Source organism: Colletotrichum truncatum (assembly GCF_014235925.2).
Source record: "Colletotrichum truncatum strain CMES1059 chromosome Unknown Contig_0008, whole genome shotgun sequence".
NCBI classification, from domain to species: domain Eukaryota; kingdom Fungi; phylum Ascomycota; class Sordariomycetes; order Glomerellales; family Glomerellaceae; genus Colletotrichum; species Colletotrichum truncatum.
Window position 1 is genome coordinate 195322 of NW_027222405.1, and position 25625 is coordinate 220946.

The 25625-nt window shown below is 51.4% G+C and overlaps 8 protein-coding genes across 8 annotated transcripts; 2 read left to right on the forward strand and 6 right to left on the reverse strand.

The window, feature by feature from the left end:
- Positions 1 to 411: 411 nt before the first annotated feature.
- Positions 412 to 2177, reverse strand: CTRU02_211533 (phthalate transporter; the record flags this gene model as incomplete). The annotated part of the gene is made up of 5 exons (XM_036732078.1): positions 412 to 447; positions 514 to 983; positions 1053 to 1511; positions 1583 to 1829; positions 1905 to 2177. 5 exons carry the CDS (start codon positions 2175 to 2177, stop codon positions 412 to 414), a joined length of 1485 nt encoding a protein of 494 aa, XP_036576157.1.
- A 4897-nt stretch (positions 2178 to 7074) lies between these two features.
- Positions 7075 to 8213, reverse strand: CTRU02_211534 (uncharacterized protein; the record flags this gene model as incomplete). The annotated part of the gene is made up of 2 exons (XM_070205651.1): positions 7075 to 7892; positions 7961 to 8213. The coding sequence occupies 2 exons, from the start codon at positions 8211 to 8213 to the stop codon at positions 7075 to 7077; spliced, it is 1071 nt and encodes a 356-aa protein (XP_070060464.1).
- A 1694-nt stretch (positions 8214 to 9907) lies between these two features.
- On the forward strand, positions 9908 to 11445 carry CTRU02_211535 (uncharacterized protein; the record flags this gene model as incomplete). Its single annotated transcript, XM_036732076.1, has 3 exons — positions 9908 to 10568; positions 10627 to 10721; positions 10783 to 11445. 3 exons carry the CDS (start codon positions 9908 to 9910, stop codon positions 11443 to 11445), a joined length of 1419 nt encoding a protein of 472 aa, XP_036576155.1.
- Positions 11446 to 12540: 1095 nt separating this feature from the next.
- On the reverse strand, positions 12541 to 14221 carry CTRU02_211536 (beta-glucanosyltransferase; the record flags this gene model as incomplete). Its single annotated transcript, XM_036732075.1, has 2 exons — positions 12541 to 14070; positions 14141 to 14221. The coding sequence occupies 2 exons, from the start codon at positions 14219 to 14221 to the stop codon at positions 12541 to 12543; spliced, it is 1611 nt and encodes a 536-aa protein (XP_036576154.1).
- A 4327-nt stretch (positions 14222 to 18548) lies between these two features.
- On the reverse strand, positions 18549 to 18704 carry CTRU02_211537 (uncharacterized protein; the record flags this gene model as incomplete). The annotated part of the gene is made up of 1 exon (XM_036732074.1): positions 18549 to 18704. One exon carries the CDS (start codon positions 18702 to 18704, stop codon positions 18549 to 18551), a length of 156 nt encoding a protein of 51 aa, XP_036576153.1.
- Positions 18705 to 20233: 1529 nt separating this feature from the next.
- Positions 20234 to 20878, reverse strand: CTRU02_211538 (uncharacterized protein; the record flags this gene model as incomplete). Its single annotated transcript, XM_070205652.1, has 1 exon — positions 20234 to 20878. The coding sequence occupies one exon, from the start codon at positions 20876 to 20878 to the stop codon at positions 20234 to 20236; it is 645 nt and encodes a 214-aa protein (XP_070060465.1).
- Positions 20879 to 21465: 587 nt separating this feature from the next.
- Positions 21466 to 22056, reverse strand: CTRU02_211539 (uncharacterized protein; the record flags this gene model as incomplete). Its single annotated transcript, XM_036732072.1, has 1 exon — positions 21466 to 22056. One exon carries the CDS (start codon positions 22054 to 22056, stop codon positions 21466 to 21468), a length of 591 nt encoding a protein of 196 aa, XP_036576151.1.
- A 1490-nt stretch (positions 22057 to 23546) lies between these two features.
- CTRU02_211540 (amidase family protein) lies at positions 23547 to 25595 on the forward strand (the record flags this gene model as incomplete). The annotated part of the gene is made up of 1 exon (XM_036732071.1): positions 23547 to 25595. One exon carries the CDS (start codon positions 23547 to 23549, stop codon positions 25593 to 25595), a length of 2049 nt encoding a protein of 682 aa, XP_036576150.1.
- Positions 25596 to 25625: the final 30 nt, after the last annotated feature.

Consider the following 25625-nt stretch of genomic DNA (forward strand, 5'->3'; position numbering starts at 1 on the left):
GTGTCGAGTGACGAGACCTCGCCAGCCGGCCACGGAGTCATCCATCCAACCAACATGGCCGAACTCGCCGAAACCGCCTAGCGCGGGGGGTTGCCAGACGAGTCTTGCAGCTGCCGCCATGCGCCTCTCGTCTACCCGCGTCCGTCGCATGCCTCGGCATAAAGAACTCGATCACTAAACGGTTCACACACGCTACTCCCACGATGGCCGATCTCATTAAAAATCACGAGGGATGGCACACCGCACATCTTTTTTATGTGTTTCAGCTTCTCTCATTACTCATTTGTCTCACTACGGGTATGTTAAATCAGTCGTTGCCCCCTCAGAACTCTTTCAAAAAAATCCTCAACGTGCTCCCGGTTCCCTCTCATTATTGATATTCATAACATCCTCCTCCCCCCTGTCATTCCCCTAGTAGGTGTACCGGAAACCGGGCTGGGCACCCTCCTGATTATTTCAGTCAGTATTTGCTTCGGATATCATATCGGGACTTCATAACGGGGAAAAACTTACATCTGACGCCTCAAGCTCCTTCTCACCTCTATCCGCCTTGCCGTTCTGACGGCGGAAGTCGAGGCTCAACAGACCGACGAGAATGACGGTCAAGATGCTGCAGGCAATACAAGCGTACATGCCCGGGCGGTAGTGCGGCTTATCCTGCTCGCGGAAGAGCAAGCTGCCCGCAATACCACCGATACCGCCGAACGAGACGAGGGTCGCACTGCAGAACGCGCGCTTCCACTGTCCACGGATGTTGTTGGCCTGGTACGCCATGACGGCAGGAATGTTCGAGTTGGCGCCGGCGGTCGTGAGGAAGACGCCAAAGTAGCGGGCGCCGGTGCTGTTGGCGAAGCCCATAATTGGCAGGCCAACGATGCAGAAGACCATGTTGATAAGAATGACGGGGCCGCGGAACTTGTACTTGTCGCCGAGCCAGGCGGTTCCGAACATGATGATACCGGCGAATGCGTACGGGGGAGCGACTGTGTGAGGCTTGTTAGCTTCCTTCCTCACCAAACCAAACAATTTGGTTTTGGTAATATGAGACTTACCAAGGCATTGAGCGGCACCGACGTCGAAACCCATGTTGACCTGGAGGATGATGGGGAGGAAGTAGGCCAGGGCGTACGAGACGGTGGTGGTGTTGAAGAAAATCATGGCGTACGCCCAAATCTTCCAGTCAAGACCAGCGCTGAGGAACCTCCTGAGGTTGAAGGCGGGCATGTGAGCATCGCCACGGTCACGGTTTACGCGGGCAACAACCCAAGCACGCTCGCGCTCGCCAAGGAAGCTCCATGACTTGCGGCTGGAGTCGGGGAAGTCGACAAGGAGCCAGTATCCTGCAATACCGAGGGCGCAGGTCAGGACTCCCTCAATGATGAAGATCCAGCGCCAGCCGGTGAGACCCTCGCGGCCGTTGAGCTGCATGAGACCGTAGGCGAGAATACCAGCGAATGCAGAAGCAACGCAGCCGAGGAGGTAGAAGACGGAGTATCGCTTTCCGACCTCATCTGATTTTTTTTTTGGTCAGCTCAGCAACACGACATTTAAGGGGGAGGATTTTTTTTCAGGGACGACTCACATCTGGTGTACCACGTGCTAAGAAGGTAGACACAGCTGGGGAAGAAACCGGCCTCGAGGACACCGAGCAGAATTCTGCACGCATACAGGTGGGTGTAGTTTCGTGCGAAGCCCATACCAATCATAACAGCACCCCAAAGCGTAGTTAGACCGCCGAGATGAATACGGGGACCAATCTTACGGACGATGATGGTCGAGGGCGGCTGGAAGATGATGTACGGAATGAAGAAGAGGAGCGAGGCAATGTTCTGTTTCAGTCAACCCGTCAGCAACTTCCACGCCAATCAGCTCATCCCCCCTCCCGACTCACAACGTTGACTTACATATCTGTTGTTGAGGAAAAGTTGCAACTCCTTGGTCATGCCCGCAATGGCCGCGGCAGACAAGTTCGTTCGGTCCATCAGCGAGACACAGTACATGGCGCCAACGGTGACGACGAGACGACGATCGACACGACGGATGATGGCGCGCTGCTCCTCCTTTGTGAAGCCTCCGTCAATGTCGACATCTTGCGAGCCGGTGATGGAGTTGGACCTGACTGTGTCGTCGGCGTGCTCGAAGCCCGCCTTTTCGGGATCCGAAGCGTGATGGCTCATCTTGACAGCTGATTGTCGTATGTTTTCTCACTCAAAAGTCCGACTGGCTGAGTTGAGAGTTGCGGGTGCTTGCAAGGGAGAGAAAAAGGCCTGGGAATCGCAGTCTCAAATACTGTCGAACGAACAAAGAATCGCAGGAAGATAGCTGCAACTACGTGCGTCACCTTTTTTTCCTGGGCGGTCAAGGGGGGTGTGATCGCTCAGAATAAAAGGGCTAGACCTGGGTGATGCGGGTCGCGTAACACGAGACCTGAACCCAGCTGGGCTGTCTGTTTGGTTTTGTATTGGAGCTGTGGGAAGGGGATATCCGTGTTTCGAAGACGGAAGCCAGGGAAAAAAAAAAGGTTTATCAAACCCTAAAAAAGAAGCCGAAGTCTTGGGAAACTGATACGAAGACAACAGAGAGAGGGAGGTAGTATCGGACGACACGACGTTTGTTAAAGATATATACTCCTCTTTTTGTAGGCCCCTCATCCCGTTTACCCCAGTTTCCCCCCAGGTCAAAGTCACACCCCCGACCTCCCTTCCGAAGCTAACGAGAGTCGCACGAAACCATCCAAATCGTTGGCGTCCCTTGTTTTCCTCCTTTCCCCAGAAAAAAACCAAAAAAGAGGACACACACCCGATGCCAGGCGCGAGGGACAAGACATGGACACAAGACCGTCGCCGCCCCAAAATCCTCCCCGCCTTCGTCCGGGGGGGTCTACACTAGAAGGGAGGGGGGAACCACCTTGAATGCTGCCTCTAGGGCATGTCATTGCTGCGGGGGGACCAATCAAACCCAAAACACGACGAGAAGATACCGAGGGTGGCGGTCACATCCAAGATGGGAGCCTGTCACGATGTACGGCGAGGCGTGGGCGCATTAGAGATGATGTGGAAAGGGAAGAAGGATGGCATGCGGCTGCATACAGCTGCCCAGAGACATTCAGGGCCCAGAGAGACAGCAAGACACGCGCAGGATTTCACTCAGCAAAAAAGACACCGCCGCCCACGTTCCCCGGACTTTTCAATTGGCAATCTCCCACCCCTTCCCATGGGCCCATGTTCAGCTCCATCTCGTGCGGTTGGCAGTTGGCAGCCCCATGTTCCCGGACCACCCAGAAACGAACACAGACCAGCGTCAAATCCGGGGTACGAAAGAAAGTGGGTTCGTCCCGACCACTCACTGCGGGGTAGAAGACAATTCGGGATGGGGATAGGGTGTGTGTGTGTGTGTGTGTGTGGTGGAGATGGGATAGCTTGCAGCCGCCGCTCTCCCCTATTTTTTTCCCCCGCCCGCTGACAACCGCAGCTTTCTCCGTATCAAGTGTGTTTGGCGAAAGAGGAATCTCAAAGGAAAAGGTGGGCGGATCAGAGAACAGACAATCGAAAAGCCGGGGTAACGGGACCTACTAACAGCCAAAAGGGGTTCGACTGATCCGAGTGAAATGTCTTGGTTCGGCCGGTCGCCTCGGTACTTTACGCCGGAACGGCTTGGCGAGTTGCGATTGGCCGGCCGGCCGGTTCATTGCCCATTTCGGTATTAGACGCGAAGCTGAGACTAAGGCATGCAAGTCCACGCGATGAAGGCCTGAGAAACGTACCGTACTACGTACTACGGCACCTAACATTCTTCTGTCTTTGCCTGCTTCTACAGCATTGAGGGGGGGGCAGGGCAGAGGGGCAAGCAAGAATGATCGACAAAGCGGGCGGCAGGGCAGGGCACTTGAATGAGAGGGCCACCCAGGGATGGAAGCGCAACACATAATACTCACGCACACACCAGGTAATGATTCACCTACGCCCTCCATGTGATGACAAAACGTGTGAACATCTCTTTGCAGTGGTGACATAACATGTGGAGAGCGAGATGCGTAAGAATGGATCTCTAATCCGAACTGCAAGCTTGGGTAATGCCCCATCAGTCATTCTCTTGACTACCACCTTTTTGTTCTTTTACCTGTCCCTTTTTCTACATGATAGATCGGCAGCGTCTAGGCTGGAATGCTGAAGAAGAACAGTACACCAAAACAATGGGACGGAGTCATGACTGGTGTGTGCGCACTACAACTGGATTCCGCTTCGATCCCCGAGACTAGCCTGTCCGTCAACACTCTCTTCGGGTCTTCAACACTGTTTTGATTCAAGCCCCAAAAACCAACCCGGATAGCTAGTAACAAGACCTCATTAAACCAGTGTCATCCATCAAGAACCCTCGCCTGTCACCGGCGCCAAGATAGCTCCATTGATCTTGGCGTACCCAAGTGTAACCCTCTTTCCGCGCAGGCCGGTCGCCAACAAATCGTCGAATGCATCAAAATGACATGTCGCCGGGGGAGAAGTAATGGCCCATTCCCGACGCAGCGGTCATCGCTTGTGATGTCTCATCCCCCTGATGTAGTAGTCCCTTACCGCCAATCATCACGGAGGAGGCGAAAAAAAATAGAGTCAGAAAATAAAAGAAACACACCAAAAAAAAAAAAAAAAAAAAAAAAAAAGACATCTACATTTCCACTACCATGCCCTTGGCTCAGACATCGCGGTCCAGCCTCCCTTGCGTTGGCACGTTGACAGATTCAGGCCTAGACACAACTTTCTCGCTGCCAGTCTCTTTTTGCGCCTCACATACCACGGCGTATGCAACCATCAATCAAACCGCCGTCATGATTGGCAACGCTCCGCCGCGCATTTCAGATCATGCACCCTTTTTTCTTCCCTCCCTCCCTCCAGGTTTACGAGGATGCATACACACCACCCTCCATCACCAAACAGCCGCCGTCCATCCATTAAAGATCCGACCCAGAGTTGGTGCACGTACATGTGTGATGATCAAAGTCATTCATACCACCAACCAGCCATCCTTACTCCCCTCCCCCCCTCGTCGAACCTCGGTAACGTCGACCATTCTGCGGTATACGATTGGACGATGATCCCATTCTCTGTGTCCGATTGAACGCTGCTTGAAGCTAATTTCAACGACACGAACTCCAATAACTAGAGATGCTCTCGCCCGCCGTGCCGCGCCGTCGGGTCTTGGTAGTGTGTTTTGCTTCCCACCATCTCCTGGCCACGACTACGTGAGCACTCGCAAACCACGCCCAAAACGTACAGCTCGCGTCCAGCCCCCCCGTTGTGATCCTTCGACTTCTTTTCAGGAGAGCCTCTCTGTCGCTGACTGCGTACTCACCGCACGCTGGCGCTTCAGGCCAGGTCCCCAAAAGATAGGGCTGCATGCTTGCGCCGCGCGATGGCCCTGAGAAAAAAAAGCAGGGGGGGAATGACTGAGGCAGCCGAGGAAGGATCATTATATTAAGTGTACGTACCTATTGTATTCAAACCGACGAACCAGAGGTCAAGAAGTGACCGAGCATCCTCGGTTACTCGGAATGGCTTCATTTTGAGGGTTTCGAAGAGCGCCGTTGGTCGTTTGGAGTCCATTGCTTCGTAGTTTCGATTTCTCAGGAAAAAGTCGACTATCGTAAACTATCCCAGACGCTAAAGTGTTGCGGGAAAAAAGCTTTCGAATCTGTTTATTGCAGCAAAAGCTAACGCCTGTAGGCGAGGACATGACCTTGCTTCTGGACACGTTCCCGAAATGACAACTATAAGCTTTGCTAGCACCTTGGAGACTATCCCACGCCACCGAAACTATCGTCTTTCTTTATCAACGTTACGAATAAACGGCTAGTCAAAGTGGCTAAGGTTACCGGTGGGTCACAAGGTTGAGTTTAATAGAGTGAGTTAAACAATATCAAATACTCTGGTGGCTAACCTTGGATCATGGGTACGATAGGGCGCTTGCACCGGACAGAAATCTCGAATTCGCCCATCACAGACATGGTACTTGTGTTATCGATTCATTGCTCGCCTGAAAGTTGCAACCCTTTTCATCTATCGAGTTCACTTTGAGCCATCTACAATATGTGCTCCGCGTGCCGAACCTGGCTCTCAGATCTCCTGAAATAACCTGTCCAGATCAGGCCTCTAGCTACATTACAGGTGCCTAATTTGGCCTTTCAGTCTTAGCCGACTCCTACTATTTTAACCATCATATAACGAAAAGCTCAAACGCCGAGCTACTTATCTTCATACTCAACGAACGATGGTGTGCCAAACAACTCGGCAGATATCTACAACAACCCACATTCTACCAAGCCTGAACGAGACACTCTTGAATAATAATGTACAACAAAGATCCAACTCCTTCACCTTGCGCAGCAGGTCTTTTGGGCATCTGATATTGCAATACAGGGAGCACATGTTTTCCTCCTCTTCTTGAAATGGGTGACTGCCTGGAAGTTTGAGACTGTCTTCGAATGTAACAGTTCTCAGCGATCGGGAGTTGCTACAAACATTCTTTACGTTCGGCACATTTCACTGGCTCCCTCAGTGCCGTAGCAGCTCGGCGTTCTCCCCCATATCTTTTTACTAGTCAAAGTCTTGGGACCATCAGCCACAAGTCTGCCTGACAACCGTTGTGGCGGCGCAAGACTCAGGAAGCTAATTGTACAAGTGTCTACGTTGAAGAGATACTAAAAGCTCCCCTCAAGATCCGGGCGGCATCCACAAGGCGTCGCCCTTCTCTATTGCATAATTTGACATCGTCCCGTAAACACTCTCTGAAAGTCGGAGCGAGTTGCTTGGCAAGAGTGTCTTTAACTGCTGTGTGCTCCAGCAGGTGAACCAGATTTCAGCGATGCGAGATGGTGATTGATGCAGTTTCGATGTACTTGTTTGGTATAATACTGGACAATGCACAGGTCTGAAGCCTGGCGGTATTGCCTTCACTGTGACACGTTTGACTACCTATGTCGTCTTCTTTCGACTCCCCTAATTACTCTCTTCAGTTGCTCTACTCTTAACTTTCGCAGATCTGATATTCATTTTTAGGCTGGTACCCCTTACAAGACTGCGGCTATTTAGCCTCCGGTTGACCATTCGACTCCACAGCACGGGGTTCATCGCTCCCAAGTTCCACCCAAGGCTGATTAGCTTCAAGCTCAGAATGAGCCCCTCCACCACCCAACTCAGCTCTGGGTGCTTCTTCAATATGAGTTTGGCTCTTCTCCTCCTTGAACGTCACATCAACACCCTCTTGACCCATCGGCTGCCCGCCATCCAACTCCGCTATATGGTCCGGGTTGCTTTCAGATACAACAACCGTCTTCTTCTCAGCCACCACACCTTGCCCATCCAACTCTGGCTTCAGGTACTGCCCACCACCTTCGCCATCTGTAACGGTAGCAGCATCTAGTTTCTTCTGCTTCCGTCTTCTCCACCAAACAAAACACAATAATCCGACGAGTCCTAGAAAAACGACGACCCCTACGACAGCAAGCCCGGCTTTGACGGCTGGAGAAATACCACCAGAGTCGGCACCAGACGATGCCGCAGATGTTTCTGAAGGTACGCCGCCTGTTATTGAAACTCCCGGCATTGTTGCAACCGTTACCGTGGCACCTGCACCAGTGGCGCAACAAGCCGTCTTTGCCGTCCCTGACTCTGTAGGGTTGACGGATGGCATTACCGTGAAAGTGTTGCTCTTGCCCGTGGAAGCACTGTTGCCGTTTGTTGCCTCCCGAATCGCAACCACGACGAACTGCTGAGCGTTGTCCGCGGCGGTAATATCTCTGGGGACATTCCCATAACAGGCGATGAGCGTGTTATTGCAAACATCCTCCCGGCTCCTCCACAACCAGTCAGCGCCGTGACCTCCATAGGTGAAGTTCTTCGCTAAAAACGAATTGACGTGTCAGTCGGGCCCAGGAACGCCATCTTCCGGCAGAAAATGACAGACTAACAGCAAACGTTACTTCTGTAGGCTTTTGTGCCCTGTTTGGTCTTTTCCTCGTACTGGGCGTCTTGAAGCCAAATATTCCACAATGCTGTGGTTGAATTGGTGTAATTGTCCGACTTTCCTGCGTACAAGCTAACGGGTAACTGATCTCCCAGGTAGTATTTGTCGTCCTTTTCCGGCCAAAAGACCTCGCCGCTTAGATCTATTCCTTTACAATCGTCCAGCAAGCGGCGAAACAGGGCCTGGAAAAACCACATCGTCAAGCAGTCAAATCAGTCAGTAGATGCTGGCAATCGTGAGGTGATTTGACGTCCAGGAATAAATAGGTATTCAGGTTTGTTTCAGAGAGTATTTAATATTGGGGCGGCAGAGACTTGGCTTTTCTTATGTATACAAAGGCAGACTAGGTGTAGAAAGGTGAAAGCCATCTTACCTTCAGCCGCACATTAGCCTGAGTCTAGATCTTCAGCCATTTCCAGCGGTACACATGCCACATTTCATTTGCCACAGCGGAGCTTCAAGGAAGGTTTATTGTGATGTGTTTAAGTAAATCAAATACTATCTCTCCCAAATCGCTATATGACCTTGGTATTGCTGTAATGTATGGTTTGACGTGCTACCCGTTTCTGATCCCTCTCTCACGAAATACTACGCAGTATTATACCAGGCTTGTTTTACATTACCCCAAATAACTCCACGTAAGTCCGAAACAAGCTCATCCCTTTGGTTAGCATTCCCCGAATTAGCCAGTCATTTTAGCAGTTCCAATCTTCAAAAGGAGTAGCCACAAGCCTCTTCCCACCCGTTTTCCATTTTCGCGCGACCTATAAACTAAAAGAGGCTAGTCTGAAAGCAAATGGTGTTTCTGAGTCAAAAGAGCTTTCTAGCCACAGGTCTCAAGGCTGAGTGGCAGTGGCAGACTGTTTGCGGACATGGCCTTGTGAAACTCCAGTTTCTTTGTTATCGTTAGAAAATAATATCTCTGATAATACCATATGTAAGATCAAATCCATGCTTTAGAGCTGCGTCTTTCAGTCGACAGAGATACTATTGCATGATTACGTGCCTGGGCTGCGACTTACATGCTTGTTACGTTGCTTGAATATTGAAAAAGCTTTCAAGTTCTTCATGTAAGCATATGAGGTTCAATTAGACCGATTTGTCACATATCAAACTGGCAACTCTCTAACGGTACCTTGCCATCTGTATCTTCTGTCGGCGTCACCTTCTACCTCAGAGCGGAGCTATTTCACCGTGCCCCTTGACCCTTTCGCTCTAGTTGTAATACAATGAGAAGAAGAGCAGTGATCAGCACTTTAGATGACTCCAAGTAATCCAATATTGTGTAACGCGTACTGTTGACAATGAAAAATCTCCTGAAAACAGTTTCAGTCTTATCAACTTGGTCGATTTATCATCTTGAACCCTTTCGTGACAAGCTGAGGTAGCCAAAACGTTGACATATTGCCAAAGAAACCCCTTCATAACCCAATAGTAGCCTTTGAGGGCATTTCAGATTTTTTATTACTCTCACATACGAACTTATCATAATAGTCGAGTAGGAATTTTTGACTGGTTGTTCAGCAGTCCGGTATCGTCGAAATACAACGCCGATCTTCTTTTCTATCAGATTGTGCGATTTATAACCTTAACCTTTGTACTCAACCTCCGCATGTTGACTCAAATCGTTTCGAGAAAATAGGTCGAAGCCACGACTTTGACTTCCTATACCAGACAACTATTCACCTCGTCAAATGCACCAAGGTGGGCCTGGTAATTGCTGCCTGCTGTGATAATTGGCTGAGTCAGCGCGACTAACACCTGTTGAGCGTTTATTCGATTTTTGTCTCCCATTGAAATCATCCGGAGAGCAGTACTCACTTACCTTGTGCCCAACGGCAACAAGTTCAAGCAGAGCGGAGTATTAGCACAAGCTTAACTAACCACCGCCATGGAACCACAGACACCCCAGTCGCCTCTCCAGAGACTTCCTTTGCACCTCGTTGCCAATATCCTTGTTCAGCTAGACACGATACAACAACTTGGCCTCTTGGTACTACACCATCGTGTGTTCTACGACGCGCTCACGGACAGCACCCAGACCGTTGCCGGCAGCATCATCACAAGACAGGCCCCGCAGAACGCACTCCCTTTTGCCATCGCATTAGTCGAGTCGACACGAATTGACCCTAGTGACCACGATGCTGTTCGAGAACTCTTGGCACGTCTCGAGGCTGATATTCTCAAGTATCACTCGACAGGTGTTATTTTGTCTGCCAGCCACTATACCATTTCCGAGTTCGCCTATCTAAGCCGCAACCTCTCAGCTTTGGGGATTCTGAGAAATGACATGATCGCCGAAGCACTTCCAATCTTCAACCGCAGGTTCGACGTAGAGCACTCATCAAGCACCACAGAGCAAGAGGATTTCCGGATCAACAGAGCTTTCCTCCGTTATCAGCTCATGTGCAACCTGTTTTGCCTCCCGAGTACAGTTGGCGGGCCGCTAGCAAAAGCGGAGCGGACGCAATTCTTCTTCTCAAAGTATTCCCCTTGGGTCAACACGCAAATGCTCTGCGTATACGCCTACATTGAACGGAAAGTGAGCGAGGGTAAGTAATTTCCCACTTTCTGGCGATATCCTGGACACCATGCTCAAGCCGTACTCAGCATTTGACGACGTTGCCGCTCACAACGTGGAACACGGCGCAATGCGCATACCATGGCAGCGCCACGCGGCCGTCAATCGTCAAATCCAGTGGCATGTAAAGGGATTCCCACTGAACTAGAATCGAGGACGTTGTCAAGCCGCTGACGATAAAATAGGCCTCCCGCGGGCTTCCCTTCTTGGCGTCCATTCTCAGTGCCAAGACGTACGAAGAAAGACTCGAAATCATGCCTATATTCCCGAAAAAGAATCGATTCAGAAAGCTCGACCCCGTCAACCAGCTGATGCTCATGGTGCCGGAGGATGGCCTCAGCAAACCTCTCAGTGTGACTGACCCGTGGCTCGAGTTGGGGTCCTGCTCAGCGGCGATGCTTCACAAATTGGCCGGGCCGCTGGACGGCGAGCAAGACGCGCCCGGCTCAACACCCTACAACTTATGGGTCGACGGGCATAGCCACATCTGGGTTGCCAGACACGCTCTGTTTCCGCAAGAGCGGCACAACATGGACTCAGCGTACGTCATGTGGGACTTGGACGCGCCGGCGTCTGACCTCGAGGGGAAATGCCATGAGGCGTATGGAAGGGTGGCCTCCTACAAACGTGCCAGTACGAAGTGGACAGAGTCCGAATTGACTCGCTCCGAGAAGCAGAGGTCCTACATTTACGACTGCGGAGGAAGAGGGTATTGGCCGCGACGGCAGTCGCAAGAAGAAGAGTTTGACTTTGGCAGGATTTATGGGCTTTCAGACCAGCAGAAGGAGGACCTCGTTGCGAAATTCCGAATGGAAATTGAGATGGGTATTGATGACAGATGGTATTAAGGACGCGATGGCTCATTGTTGCCCGAGACTTGACAGCTCCACTCTGCGGACAAGAGACGCTTTTCATTGTTAGGTATACAGTTGTAAGACGCCTCTACGCGGCCCTTTTCATTATGCTTCCTTCTTTGGTACTGCAACATCCTATTAGTATTATTCTAGTGAATCTGTTAGATCATTCGTCGTATACATGCTTCAGCAGGACTAACCAGTTTTCTACATAATGCTAGAGGGATCTTCGAGGTGGCGTACCAATGCTCACCGTTAGTTATGCATGCCACACGCAGCACACGGGACAACAACGTAAACCTCGTCCGCTGTACGACGCTTGTGTGATTGTGGTGATATCATAATGTTTCTAGTCATCTTGGCCTGTGGAGGTCGACTCGAGACTAGGAAGCTCAGACCAAAAGATTCCCAAGGGCACAACAGATCACGCCGAGGAACTAGCAATTAACTTTCCAGTGGCAGTGCGCCTGTCGCGTCTTGGAATATGAGGGACTTGGGCAAGGGGCGACATGAAAAGAAAAAAAGTGTCAATGGAAACCCAAAGCGGCCCAGACGCGCCAAGCATTCACCGTATACGCCAAGTATCTTGTCAGAATGCCCTGAGCCTAGGCAAGTAAGTATCGCCCAAACCATAACCAGTCGAGGCAGTGTCAACTACACAAGGGAAAGTCGCCTAGATGCCAAGCTGGATACCGAGATGAAGGTGAAGCACTACCACCGCCAAGACATCACACACACATTCACCGCCTATAGACAATGTTGCAACAGCTAGGTTGAACAAAGAAAAAAACTTCTATTCATCGGAACCAAAAAGACACCTAGAAACAATACAACCTCTTTTCGCGAGGTCAAAGTCATGAAGCAGAATATAGCTGCTGCCAGCGAGGACCCAACGCCATTTGATGACAAACACAAAAGAGCCTCTCATGCCATAAAAAAAAGTAGAATCCTGTCGAGCCGTGACTATATTAAACGAGGTACAACTGATGTACCTGATTGGATATCCTACACGCTCGCAAAAAAATGCTAATCGCCCTCTCCTTGGGCGGCCCCAGTCTCATCCTCCTCCTATCATGTAGTTGGCGTCGTTTACAAAGCGACCATGGCGGCACCGACGGCACCAGCGGCGACAAGGTAGGCGCCGATAGCGAAGCTACCGAAGGTGAAGAGGGGCTGGAACTGAGCACCAGCAGCGGCGTTGCCAGAAGCGCTGGAGCTGGGCTTGGAGGTGGAGTCGGGGGCAGAGGTGGCAGTGGCAGCAACGGAGTTCTGGGCGTCGGCGGAGGCGAGAGCAGACTTGCAAGAGCTGTCGGCGCTGGAGGGAGTACCAACCTGGGCCTGACCGTCAAAGTCGCAAGCAGTGCTGGCCTGCTTCTGGTTCTTGTAGTAGGCGTCGAGGACGAAGGCAAGCTTCTGCTCGTCATCGCACATGCTGTAGGCACCGTAGACACCGGTGGTGGTGTTGGCGCTGATGCCAGAGCAGGCGGCGGGGTCGGCACCGCAGATGAAGCCGAACATCTCACCAATGGCGGTAGCCTTCAGGCCAGACTTGGGAGTGCAAGAAAGGCTCTTGACCATGCACTCGCAGAGAGACTTGTTGGGGGTGGGGGGAAGGGACTTGCCGCTGACCTCCCAGCTGTCAGAGGTACCAGGGCACTCAGCAGGCTTGTTGGTGGGGTTGTACGAGTCCATCTGAACAGCGGTGGGGGTGGCGGCCAGGACGCGGGAAGCGAGGACGTCGTAGTTCTTCATGGTGGTGGCCTTGCCGTTGCTGATCTTGACCAGACCGTAGTCGTTGGCCTCCTGGTGGAACATGTAGACGATACCGCCGGAGAAGACGTCAGTCATGTCCTTGGAGTACAGAGCAGTGGTGTCCTGGAAGAGACGGCCCTCGGCACCGTCGGGGATGTTGCAGCCGTACTCAGCAAGGAAGACGGGGACGGAGTAGTTGGCGAAGAAGTCGACCTGGGTCTGGTAGCCGGAGCCCTTCATGTCGTTCTTACCGCACCAGGAGTAGATGTTGTAGCCCCAGAAGTCAATGGCAGTGTCCTGCTCACCGCAGTTGAAGTAGTGGGCGGAGTTGATGCGGATGTCAGCATCATCGTTGGCGGCGTAGCCAACACCCATCCAGCGGTAGCCCTTGTCCTTGATGTGCTTCTTGGAGTCACGGACGGCGGCCTTGACGAAAGCGGAGGCCTCGGTGTTGGTCTTGTTGTTGGAGACCTCGTTACCGGCGAAGAAACCGATGACGTTGTCGAACTTGGCGAGCTCGTCAATGACAGCGGTGTAACGGTCGAAGAGAGCGGTGTTCCACTGCGGGTTGTCACGGTTGATGGAGGTCTTGGGCTCGCCCAAGTCGGAGACGACGTAGATGCCGGCATCGCTCAAGAGCTTCATGCAGGCAGTGTGGTCCTGCTTGGGGTCAATGGCGTAGGTACGGATGGCGTTGGTACCAGCCTTGGCCAGGATGGGGACATCGCGCTTGCAAGCGGTCTCGTCGGCGAGGGGGTCCTTGAACTCTCCAGTCTTGGACTCACCACCAGCAGCGGCGGTGTCCTGCTGGTAGGCAATGCCCTTGATGTAGAACTGGGTACCGTTCTCGTAGAAGAACTTGGAGCCCTGTGAGAGTGGTTAGCAGGTGGGGAGAAAAGTCGACGAGAGGCAACATTGAAAATAGGCTGTACTGTACCTTCATGACGATGGGGTCAAGGGCAGCGGCGTTGCTGGCGAGCAGCAGAGCCGCCGAGACAGCAGTAGCGAGCTTGCCCATTGTGAAGTTTGGTTGATGCTTTGTTTTTTTGTTAAAACGGGTGAAAAGGGTAAAAAAGGGTTTGGCGGATCGAAGTGCGATTGCGATCGAGAGAAAAAGGTCGGAAGAAGCGGCGGGTGGATGACGTTCTGAGACCTATATGGTGTTCTTGACTTGGAATTCGGCGAATATGGCAGACAATTCCTTCTCTTTGCTTTTTTGATCCAAACGGGGGGTTGATGAGAAAATTGGTAGTAGTAGAAATAACGAGTTCTGGTAAAGAGTGTGTGAAGTCGATTGAGTTGGTTTAGATTAAAAGAATAGGGTTTAGAGACAACGACACATTCGGGACGAATATTCTCTTTCTCTCCTGTTCCCCTAAAAAAAGAAAAACGATTGTTGAGTGAGTGACGGTTTAGAGGAAACACACGGGGGGAGAAAAAAGGAGGAAGCAGTAGAACTAGGATAGGAATAGTGACGGGAGGGAGCGACGGTAGAAAAGCAGAAACGGGCCCTGGAATGAGTGGACTTGGCAAAATGTGGATCTCTGGCCACCGTTTGACAGGGGAGAGAGAGAGCGAAGGAGAGCGACGATGCGGTGCAAGTGCCAAATGGGATCGACTGGTGAGGCAGGCTAGACCATCAAGGACGTGGAATTAACAGCGGGTAGCAAGGTGAAGCTGCAGGGTGGCGGCAAGGAAGGAGCCAGGGACATGGACAGGGGCAGGGGCTGGCATGGAGCAGGGGGTGGGGTCAGGGGGCGCCTTCTCGCCTTCTCTCTCTCAGCTGTCATCCATCCAGTACTGGTATTCGTATGGAGAAGCATAGTATGTACGCAGCAAGTACGGTTCTCTTTCCTTCCGCTCCTTTTACTACTACTACTACTACTACTACTACTGCTCACAAGGTAGTCCCCCCTAAGGCAGGCTTAAGGAGAGGTTCCTTCCTGGCACTTCCGCGCTTTCCAGGCGCCTGCTTTCCTTTTACCCGCCCCCATCACACGACTGACCCCATTCCACATCGTGCTTGCCTTCGTTCCCGTATTCACTTTCACTAGGGAGACCAAATCGGTAGCAGCAACCTCGCATGGGGAGGCGCAGCAACAGCCCTAGCTGCCATTTTTTGATTTATTTAGTTGGCAGGAGTTGAGGCGAATGAGACGGTACTTGAAGCCACTGCGCGACACCACTAAACCCACGAGTACCTGCACATCGAGGGCCGTATTTTTACATGGTACATGATTTTATCAAATAACCATCTACCACGGTAGCGAGTGGTAATAGGCTGCTCTGCTTCTCGCCCCCCCGGGGAGCCGCCCAGGCCAGGTTCATCTCGTTTCAAGCCTGTGAGAGACTTTGCACAGTGTGGAAATAACCACTCTCAACGCCGCAATTAGGCAGTTATCTGACCTGCATATACTCCACCACCAGGCAATGTTAGCCGTTCATCTCGACTCTCTACCCTTCGCATCGTCCTCGTTCCTCCCCCGTACCTACACTGTCGGGTCCTGGATCCACCTCCTTACCAAGGCGGTTAGTGAAATGGCGAGAAATAGGGGCAATCTCCACACAGGTGAGCCTTCGGCCTGGAGTAGCGGCTGATTTTCCCAGACCGGGACTTACGGTCGCCGGCTCCCCTTCCCTCCTCTGCTACCCTCCCCCCCCCTCCTCCCCCTCCTCCCCCTACTCCCCATGTCCCCCCTACCCTTCCACCCATTTTCTCGGTCATTTTTGCAGCTATACACACACTACGTAACGCCTATTACGGTCCAATGGAGACCATCATCAATAGGCACACAAACCACCGACTGGTTGCCAAGCACAGATCCCCCATCGCCAGATCAAAAACGAACTGGCCGCCAAGAGATCAAATACCTCAGAGCATTGGCGTTTCTTGTCATCCAGGCCTCTGCGCCTCAAAAACCCTCAACTCCCGCTGTCAAGACTCTTATTCAGATCCAACTACTCACGCACCAAGCAACCTAATGTCAAATTCAATTTCGTATCTCTCTCCGCCCAGCTGCCCAGGCGCCTTGCCCCTCTCCCCCTTCACGCTTCAGGTCTTTTTTATTTTCAGGTCTGCCCGCCCACCACCGCCTCGCCTAGCACCAACCAAGCATCCAAGTCGTGTCCAAGATCTTGGACGAATAACACTGCCCGGCGGGATGTCTTCGGCCCAAAACAAACAGTCGTCGAATGAGAATCGGCTCTAGTGGTGTAGCAAGCCCTCCTTGCAACCATTATTACAATCAACATACGGCGATCGAACATTGCTCCACTATCCTGTTTCCCCCCCTAACTCCCCTTCGGCCTCTCATCTACGAGAACCACCTGCAATGGCAGCATAAGCGCAAAACCAGGAAACCGACTCGTCCAACCCAGACATTGGCTGACCAAAGCAGTAACAGAATGAGCAGTCCAGATCCCCCCCCATCTCAGACTCTCACAGCCACTCCTCCCCATCCACATAGTGTATTAGAGCGGGCCACCCACTAGTGCTAGTGCCGATGTCCACTGTCCATCCATCTCCAAGCATCCAATACTGCCAGCTGCCAGTCGCCAAAACTGCCATCGGCCGGCTAATAACTGGTCCGACCAGAGCGCATTCCAATGAATCCCGTCGTGTCAAGACTCTGATGACGACGCCTTTGCCCGTGCCAAGTTGGCCTAGCTTGCCGAACTTTCGAGTCTCTTGTCTCTTTCGTATTGTGGTGTTGCTAGAAGCTGCAACTTTCGGCCTCATTCTCATTCTTCCAATCAAGCACAGATAAGAGAAGTAGGCCTCGGTCAGAATGACGGTCTCATCGACGCAGCAACGCGTCAGAAATTCTTCTTCAGACAGAGAATACGAGGCATTCTCAAACCACCATCCTGCCTGACTCAACAATGACTACCGTAGTACGTATTTCCTATTTGCCCGATACAGTGTCCCGAATGACGATATTCGTACCGGATACCGGACCGCCCCAGAAAATGCCAAACCAAAAATAAAATAAGAGAGAAAGAAAAGAAAAAACGACAACCAGCAAAAAATAGGACAACAACGGGAATCAATTAACTCTCTTTCTTACGGTCGACCTTAAGTTAATTACTCGCTCTAACCCAAACAAGCGGCCCAGCGGAGTCACATATTGGCCCAGTCGACCCGATTCGACAGCGTGTTCCGGCTCCATTGGCACCATCTGGAATTTGATGTTCATGCTGCTGGACACCGGTGACCAAGGACGTAAGCGGGCCGAATAGATAAAGGAAAAGTGCCAGAATCTCTCTCACTCTCACTCTCACTCTCACTCTCACTCTCTCAATATCCGTAATTGTGGTCGTTTAGTGGGACCAAAGACACTTGTTCATCTGCCGTGTAGCAACAATCGGCGAACAATCTTGCTTCATTCGATGGATTTGCCATGATCCGCTTTGCATAGATAGTAACACTTTGCTTTGCTTGTTTTTTTTTTGGCTTCTACGTAGTATCGTAATAGGGTCCTAAACCCACCGCCCATCTCCATCTCCCTATCAAACCTTGTTGACGCATCATCTTGTCTGTTCATCTCGGGGGATTGAGGTATTGTAGACGACCAAAGGGCACACCGTTGGTGTGTGTCTCTCTGACCTTTGTTTGTTCCCAGGTCCAACACAATCCCCGTCGACCTCGTTATTATTGGCAAATTCGCGTTTCGCCCTCCATCATGGCGTTTCAATCAATCTCAAAAAAATCCCACCGCCATCCGTAATCCATACCCTGAACCTGAAAACATGCCCATAGCCCACCGGCTCGAACAAGCTCCCTCCCCCCCGTATCGCGGCCTCCCGCGGCCTCCCCGGTCGCGAGTGTCCGTTCGCCTCACGTAAACTGCCCCTCCCCGACCGGCACCCCCTGTCTCCATCTGCACCGTAGTCCCCTCAAGTCCGTGTCAAGTTGATGGGGAACAACGCCCATTCCCTCCAGCCGTGAGCTGATCGAGATTTTTCTTGTATCTTGTATTTTTTCGCACGCCCAGCCTCGACGTCATGGGTGGGCAGTGTTCGAGGTCGATGCCAATCTCGTCCGTCAGCCCAAAGCGACCTCGAGGGGTTCCCTGGTTGGGTCCTCGTGGAGCGCGTGAAGCTTTCTCGACATGTTGATCGTCCAGAGGAAGGGAGGGGGGGGGGTTTCGAAATGCTTGATTTCTTTCTTGGTGTAGGACCCTTTCCCCTTACTGTTTATATTTTTACTGTTGTTGCCCTTTTTTGCTCAGCCTCTTCGGCGGATTATTATCTGTCGGCGAATTTTCTGTTTTGGCGGCCGAGATTGATCGTCGTAGGGAGGACCCCGTCGCCGTCGGTCCTATTTCTGGGCTCTCTCTCTGTTCTCACCATTTGCCGGTGATCTTGAAGTAGGCCTTGCCCACGCCGTAGCAGACGCCGTCCCAGACCTCGTACGTCTCGCGCCAGACTGTTTTGATCGGGTTGCGACCCGACGGCCGGCCTTGTCGTCCGTGTCGAAACGTCTGGTTTACGGTTGTCATTTTTTTTTTTTTAACTCTTTTGATGTGTTTTGTAGATTGGCTGGTGTTTTTGTGGTTTTGATGATGGGTGATGGAATTGCTCTCTGTTGAATCTTCTTTTAGAGTTTTGTACCAACGAATATACTTTCCTGACATCCCATCTCACGTATGAGGCCGTTCTTATTTATACATAACCCTTGGGCATGCATTCGATTCCAACAAAATCCCATCTGCAAGTCGCATGTCTGCCTGCCCTCTTGGCGTTAACTCATCCCCGTCTCGCCGCCCGGCGGTGCACACGGCAGTCACGAGCCACCCGCCCGCCTCCCCTCCCCCGTACCGGTCCGCTGCAGCAGCTGCCACCACCGCCGGTGTGTCAATCCGCCTGACAGCGGTTTCCACTATAGCGCACCGCAACCACCACAACACCCGACCGTAGCACACCACCTCTTGTCAGCGGACCGCCTCTGTGCCCGCTGATCAAGTTCCCTTTTCGCTCCCGCAAGCTGACCACCCCCTCTCGTCATTTACACTCATTCATACTGGCTTATGTAGTCTACTAGCACTAGTTATTAGTTCCCCGAGACTTGGCACCGCCTTGTATGTTTCCCGTTCATGTGTGTCGTATCGTGGCAACCCCAAATGCGCTTAATCAGGGTAGGATGGGCGGGTTCCTGGCGACGTGCTCGTTATGCATCCAATTACCGCCGGTCGCTGGTGCTCAGGATTGGACGTTGATGGATGAGCCTTGCTGGTCTATTGAACGACTGCGGTTAGCTGCCTTATGGTCGTTTTTGGTGCCGTTCTTCCACGTGACGGTGTATCCTGCCTGTGATCTTCATCTCGATCTTCCCCGGTCGGGTATTTTCGTATGGTGGTGAATGATTACTTGCCTGGCAAAGCCACGAGGCTCAGATTGTAAATTGTCTCGAATGTCGAAACCCCGTCGGCGGCGGCGATTTGCGTGACTGGATATGTGAGTCTCCTTTTCGTCTGCCTACGATGCTATGACTACGTCTAGAGTAAGCAACGTACGTAAGTGAGGACCTAAACGACACATGTCTCATCACTTATCACGAGACGGTAACTCACCAAGAGGTACGGATGCAGTTTTCGCCACCTTGCTTTGATATCACGTGGATTTGTTCGGACTGAAGCTATGAGGACAACTGAGATCAGGGATTCCGCGACTGTGTGCATGATATTTGTTACTTATTGCCACTGTTTCCTACGCAGTGAAATACATCGTTGTCTTTCTGAAATGCTCTGGTGAGGTCTGCAGCTCACAAATCCGTCACGCAACCCTTCATCGTCCAGTCAACCACGTGAGGTTGTAAAGTAGCTCAGTATCATCCTTGTAGCATGTTTCTCATGGAAGTCTTCTCAAAATATCTTCGTCATGCGCTATGACATCAAGCCAAGTATCAAGCAAATAGTCCCTTGGTCTGTTGGTGAAAAGTCAGCATTTCCGCTGCTGCCTGGCAGGCTGGGACTTACCAGAGCCGTTGAGCAATTCTGTATCTTTCGGTCATATGACCTCGCATCATAGTTTAGGTGCCAGGCAACATGTCTTGTGTGGCTACTCCATTCGCAGTCGCTTTAAGCCTAGTCATGTCAGTGCCAGTCCAGCGCCAGCGGGGACATATTGCCAACTCACTTCGCTCCTCGCCGTTGGCGATCTGAATGACGACTTTGGTATCGCCAGACATGACAGAGATTTCAACGGGCTTGTGGGTGCTCTCCTGCTGGTAAGCCACGGAGTGTGCCTCGTCCTGGGCCGGCTCAAAGTCAAAGACTGTGGTGATAGGCGACAAGCACATGCGACGACGGGGCTTTCGGATCTGCTTGACGGGTGTAGCCGGCGGGCTCGGCAGCCTGCCAAAAACCTCGCTGACCATCACTTTTGCTTGGAAGACTTGCTCGTAGTCCTTGAATGTCTTGCTAGCAACGTAAATGCAGGTGGGGGAGCCCTGCCGGTGTTGTTCGAACGGGTCGTCCTTGGATTCCCATTTCCAAGCCTGCATCTTGCACCAATCACAGCTCACGCTGTCGCAGTTGAGCTTTCCATTTCCCGCGAAACGAAAGCCTGCGCCGGCCATGTCCTCGGGCTGGAGATTCGCGACTGGCCATCTTCCAGGCTCGCCGTTGACGTTGTTGTCGTAGAAAGAGAGAAGACGGTTGCAAAATCCATCCATATTGTCAAAGTTTCAGACAAAAGAGCGAATGGTTTATGGAAAAGAATGAGAGATTCTGGCGACGAAAGAGTGTTTGTGAAGTAATGATGGTACTGCGAGGTTTTGTTTGAGAGAAAGCTGCTGAGAAACGAAGGTTCTGGCGGAAAGAGAGAAGATTAAAAAACCCTTTGCTGAATCAAACACCCAAGGAAAGAGCTCTGAAGGCCTGTTCCTTCTTTCTTTAAAAGAGCTCACGAATCATAAGATGAGTCGGTATTTCCATATCAGCAAGCTAGATGTTGTCGTGACCACCTCTGCGTCAAAACACCAAGGCACCTTTTACGACCTTGCTTTTTAAGTGCTTGTACAGAGACTTGCTAAGAGCTTTAATGGCTCCAGTTGGAAAAGCAAACTTAGACCAAACCGAAAGTGCACTTCACAACCCTTTCATAAAGTATCTTGACTTCTTCACTTGGACACATTTGTCAAAAAGGAACAAAAAATGAAACACAAGATGAAATGAAGGTACTGGAAATCTTTTGTGGTCTCGACTGCCAAGTAGTTAGCTAACCTTCGTAGGCCCAGGCAACACACACCATACAACCTGCCTAAGCCCCAAAGATTGCTTCCAAAAGATCGAGTGTATCTGTTCTCCTAGTCCAGTAATGAATAGACGCCAACCCCGTGACAACCACCATATCAATGTCGATACTCTGCGGAGGCACATACACCTCAAACGTCGGCCCGGTCTCCGATGAGCTGAACCTGCCGTCGGGGTGTTTCTTCCACGTGACCAGCAGCGTCCCTCTCGAATCCTTGAGATGAAGTGTGCTAGTTGACCTTGTGATCACCGACTTCGTCCAGCTGTAGCTCATGCCTCTGTATTCGAACTTGTGTCCCGAGCTCGCCATGTTCCCTTTCATCTTTAGTGGCACACCGCGGAACACAACATCGATTTTGGATGAGAAGCTATGCCGTTTCGCCGTTCCGAAGGCTTGATTTGGAGAAACCTGTGAGCTAGGATTGGCGTAAAGGACGGCAATAGTTTTGTCGTCAGTGTGGAGGACATAGATCGGTGTCGCGTAGCCGGTACGGGGGTCAATGCGGTCAACTGTCGTTTGCGCCCCAGCGAATTGTTTGTTTATACGGAGGATCTCGATGGGGACCTCATTTGCTCCGTGAATTGCGCTGGAGGACATGATGAATATGTGTGAGAGTGTTGACGATGAGGAGAATCACCGATCGAGTCCAACAATATTCAAGTTTGTAGTCACAAGAGGCAGAGCATCTTCAAACATGATGCAAACTTATCATCACGTCCTACGACTTGATAACCTGGCATCTATAGGAAAGAATGCCACTTTATGTTGGACATCAAAATCGGCCATTTTCACATCCTTCCGCGTCACATAGGTACCATACGTCCAGGCGGAACAAGCTTGGCTTTGGTTGCCGTCAAATTTGTCGAGGCACTACTGAATCCGCTTAGACTCTCATGATCATGCTTAACCGAAATGGCCCATCAAGAGATACGCGCAAGCGTTGAACCATCGCAGGGCAGACATGTGCAACGACTTATACTGTTTCTGGATTTCTTGGCCCCCATAGATGACTAAACTGTCTGCTGTCTGCCTTGCAGTTTGCGGTCGCAGACTTGGCATTGGTCAACATTTCTCTAACGGGCCATCTCTGCTGACATGGACGGTGCCTGAATGGTGTATGGCGTACATAAGCAAAGTACTGGTCGGGCGGAGTTTACATACTCAGCTTAGCGCTCGGGGGCTATGCTGGTACTGTGTTGCGCCCGAGAGAGCTGTCTCGCTCAGGGGGGGCAGTACACAAGCTTGCTGTGCCTGGCTGTATTTAGTTAGCAGCCAGCCACTTACGGCCCAGCGGTCTTCTCAATAGGGAAGTTAAACGGCAGTTTCTATACACTGATATGATAGTACGGTCCAAACCGGAGCTAATTCTATGTAATATAATGGTTTTTGATAGCCTAACGAACTTCCTAATTGGAAAATTGTAGAGACTCGTGACCTTCATCTTCCAGGCTCCGAGTGTACTCAAGACTTTGCGCAATTCTGTGTGGGATCATGATAAAACACCACTATTACATACTTATTATTATTCGCAAGGCCGGCATCTATTGCCTTAGTTTATCTGCATCCTATTAGGAGCTGGTCTGCGACTCCGCCGACACACGTTGGTCCATCGCAAGGGTACTGAGGGACTGGACCGAATCTTGTCGGCCAATGTAGCTCATCACACCGACCAATGGTGAGCTGTGCACTGACATTGTAGACACTAATAGAGGATTAGAAAATGGAAATGGTATGAGCAAATCAGAAATCTCAAAAGTTATGTTCTTGTCCCAATTGGGGGTATTATACTCCTCAGTCTGGTCGAACTATGCGATCTCGGCTCGACCTTCCAGCCTTGAATCGCTTCGACATTCCTCCCTGAGCTAGTGAACAACAGCATGCTCATGACAACAATTCAAAGGGGTCATAAGATAAAGTATAAAATAATTGAAAAAGTGCAGTTTTGATCATGTTTTTCTTCCGTTACGTGCACCTCTATTCATCCTTTTCATAAATACTAGTAAGTCGTGTTCTCTTACCTCTAAATCGACGCGACTGCAAGCATCGTTAACTGAACCAAGCCAGCATGTTCTCTGCTAAAAGCCATCATGACAACGCAACAGACCATCAACATCACAGAGGCAACAATCAGCCAACTACAACATGCTCTGTCTACAACAAAGTTTTCAAGCGTCGAGCTTGTGGCACGGTTCCTCCACCGCATTGGGAAATTCGACTATCGCGGTCCTACACTGAACTCCATCTGCATCCTCAACCCTAATGTCTTCGAAGAAGCTCAAGCATCAGACGACTACCGAGCCTCTGGGAACCCTCCACGGCCTTTGGAAGGTATCCCATTTACGGTCAAGGACAGTTTTCAAGCAAAAGGTCTCACAGTCGCCGCGGCCTCCCCGGCATTTGAACACTTGGTAGCGTCATCAGATGCCGCCGTCGTCGAGCTCCTTCGTGGTGCAGGTGCTATACTTTTAGGAAAGACCAACATGCCTCCCATGGCTGACGGCGGAAGCCAGCGAGGTATTTACGGGAGGTCGCTGAGCCCCTACAACCCAGAGTTTCTTTGCACAAGCTTCGCATCCGGCTCTTCATACGGTTCGGGTGTCGCCACCACGGCATCTTTTGCTCCAATCGGACTTGGAAGCGAAACTGTTTCGTCGGGCCGAGCACCAGCTTCTCACAACGCACTCGTTGGTTATTCGCCATCCAGAGGTGTATTTTCTCCCCGCGGACTTTGGCCGTTGTATCCAACCTGCGATGTCGTGGTGCCTCATACCAAGTCGGTTACCGACATGCTATCCTTGCTCAACGTTCTCGTCGCCGATCACCCCCAGCCAGAGGGTGACTTCTGGCACGAGCAAGTGGTAGTGCCTATTCCTCTCGCATCAGAGATACGCCCGCAAGACTACCGAAGCCTGGTGGATGCCAAATCATTGGCAGGCAAAAGAATCGCAGTTCCCAAGTGCTACATTGGAAAACAGACGTCATCTGGGTACTCTGTTGTCTGTACCGAAGCCACTCGTCAGCTTTGGGAGCAAGCGAGAGCGGATTTGGAGGCGCTTGGTGCTGTTATAATCGAGACAGACTTCCCCTTGGTCGAGAACTATTCCAAAAAGAACTTTTCTGGTCAAGCAGCGAGCGTTGTCGGCATGCCAAGCACGTGGATGGACACTGAGCGGTGTCAGATGATCGCCATGGCCTGGGACGACTTTCTGAAGTACAACAACGATCCAAACTATCCTGGCCTGGAAGACGTAGACGGCCGCAAAATCAATCCCGGTTTTGCTCCGATGGACGTCCCGGAAGAGTTCACCGAACAGCAAAACCATGTCCGGTACGGGGAAATGATCAATTTCATCCGCCAAAGACCCGAGAGGCTGCAAGACTTGCCCGGGTACGTTGAAGCACTGGTTGCCCTCGAAGACGCTCGAAAGCGGGACCTCGAAGAGTGGATGTGTGAGAACAACTTTGACGTTGTTGTCTTTCCGACAAATGGAGATATCGGCAGAGCTGATGCAGAAGAGAAGCGAGAGTCCATGGTCCACACGTTGCAGGATGGCGTGAAGTACTCCAACGGCAACCGAGTGATGAAGCATCTAGGCGTACCGGCAATCACAGTTCCAATGGGAACTTTGTCGGATAAGAAAATGCCTGTGGGTCTCACGTTCGCTGGCAAGGCGTGGAGCGACCCCGACCTTTTACGGTATGCATTTGCGTACGAGACTGCAACGAGACGCAGGGAAGACCCTCCTCAAGCACCAAGCCTGATCACTGACACAGTGAGTCTAGTGGAGGGCTCACTGCAAGGTAGCACCAGGCCTGGGCTATTTATCGAAGACATTCATGTGGAAAAAATATCGGAGGGGGGATCTGAGGTTCGCCGTGTCTCAATACAAGGTTCAGTGCAGTTGAACGACTCATCTGTACGTGTCGAGAACATTCAGATTTTTACAAACGGAGATCTCGCAAGCCCGGTCACTTTGAACGGGAGCCACTGGCATTGGGATGCTGAAATAATGCGAGAGCGCCTGGCAGAGAAGTATCCGACCCCAGCAAAAACGCATCGGGAGCAGTTCATGATTGTGGTCGTTGCCAAAGCATCAAACGGTAGATCATCAGCGCAGTTACTTATAGTTGGTTAAGTAAAATGTTACGTGCTTACATATCACTGA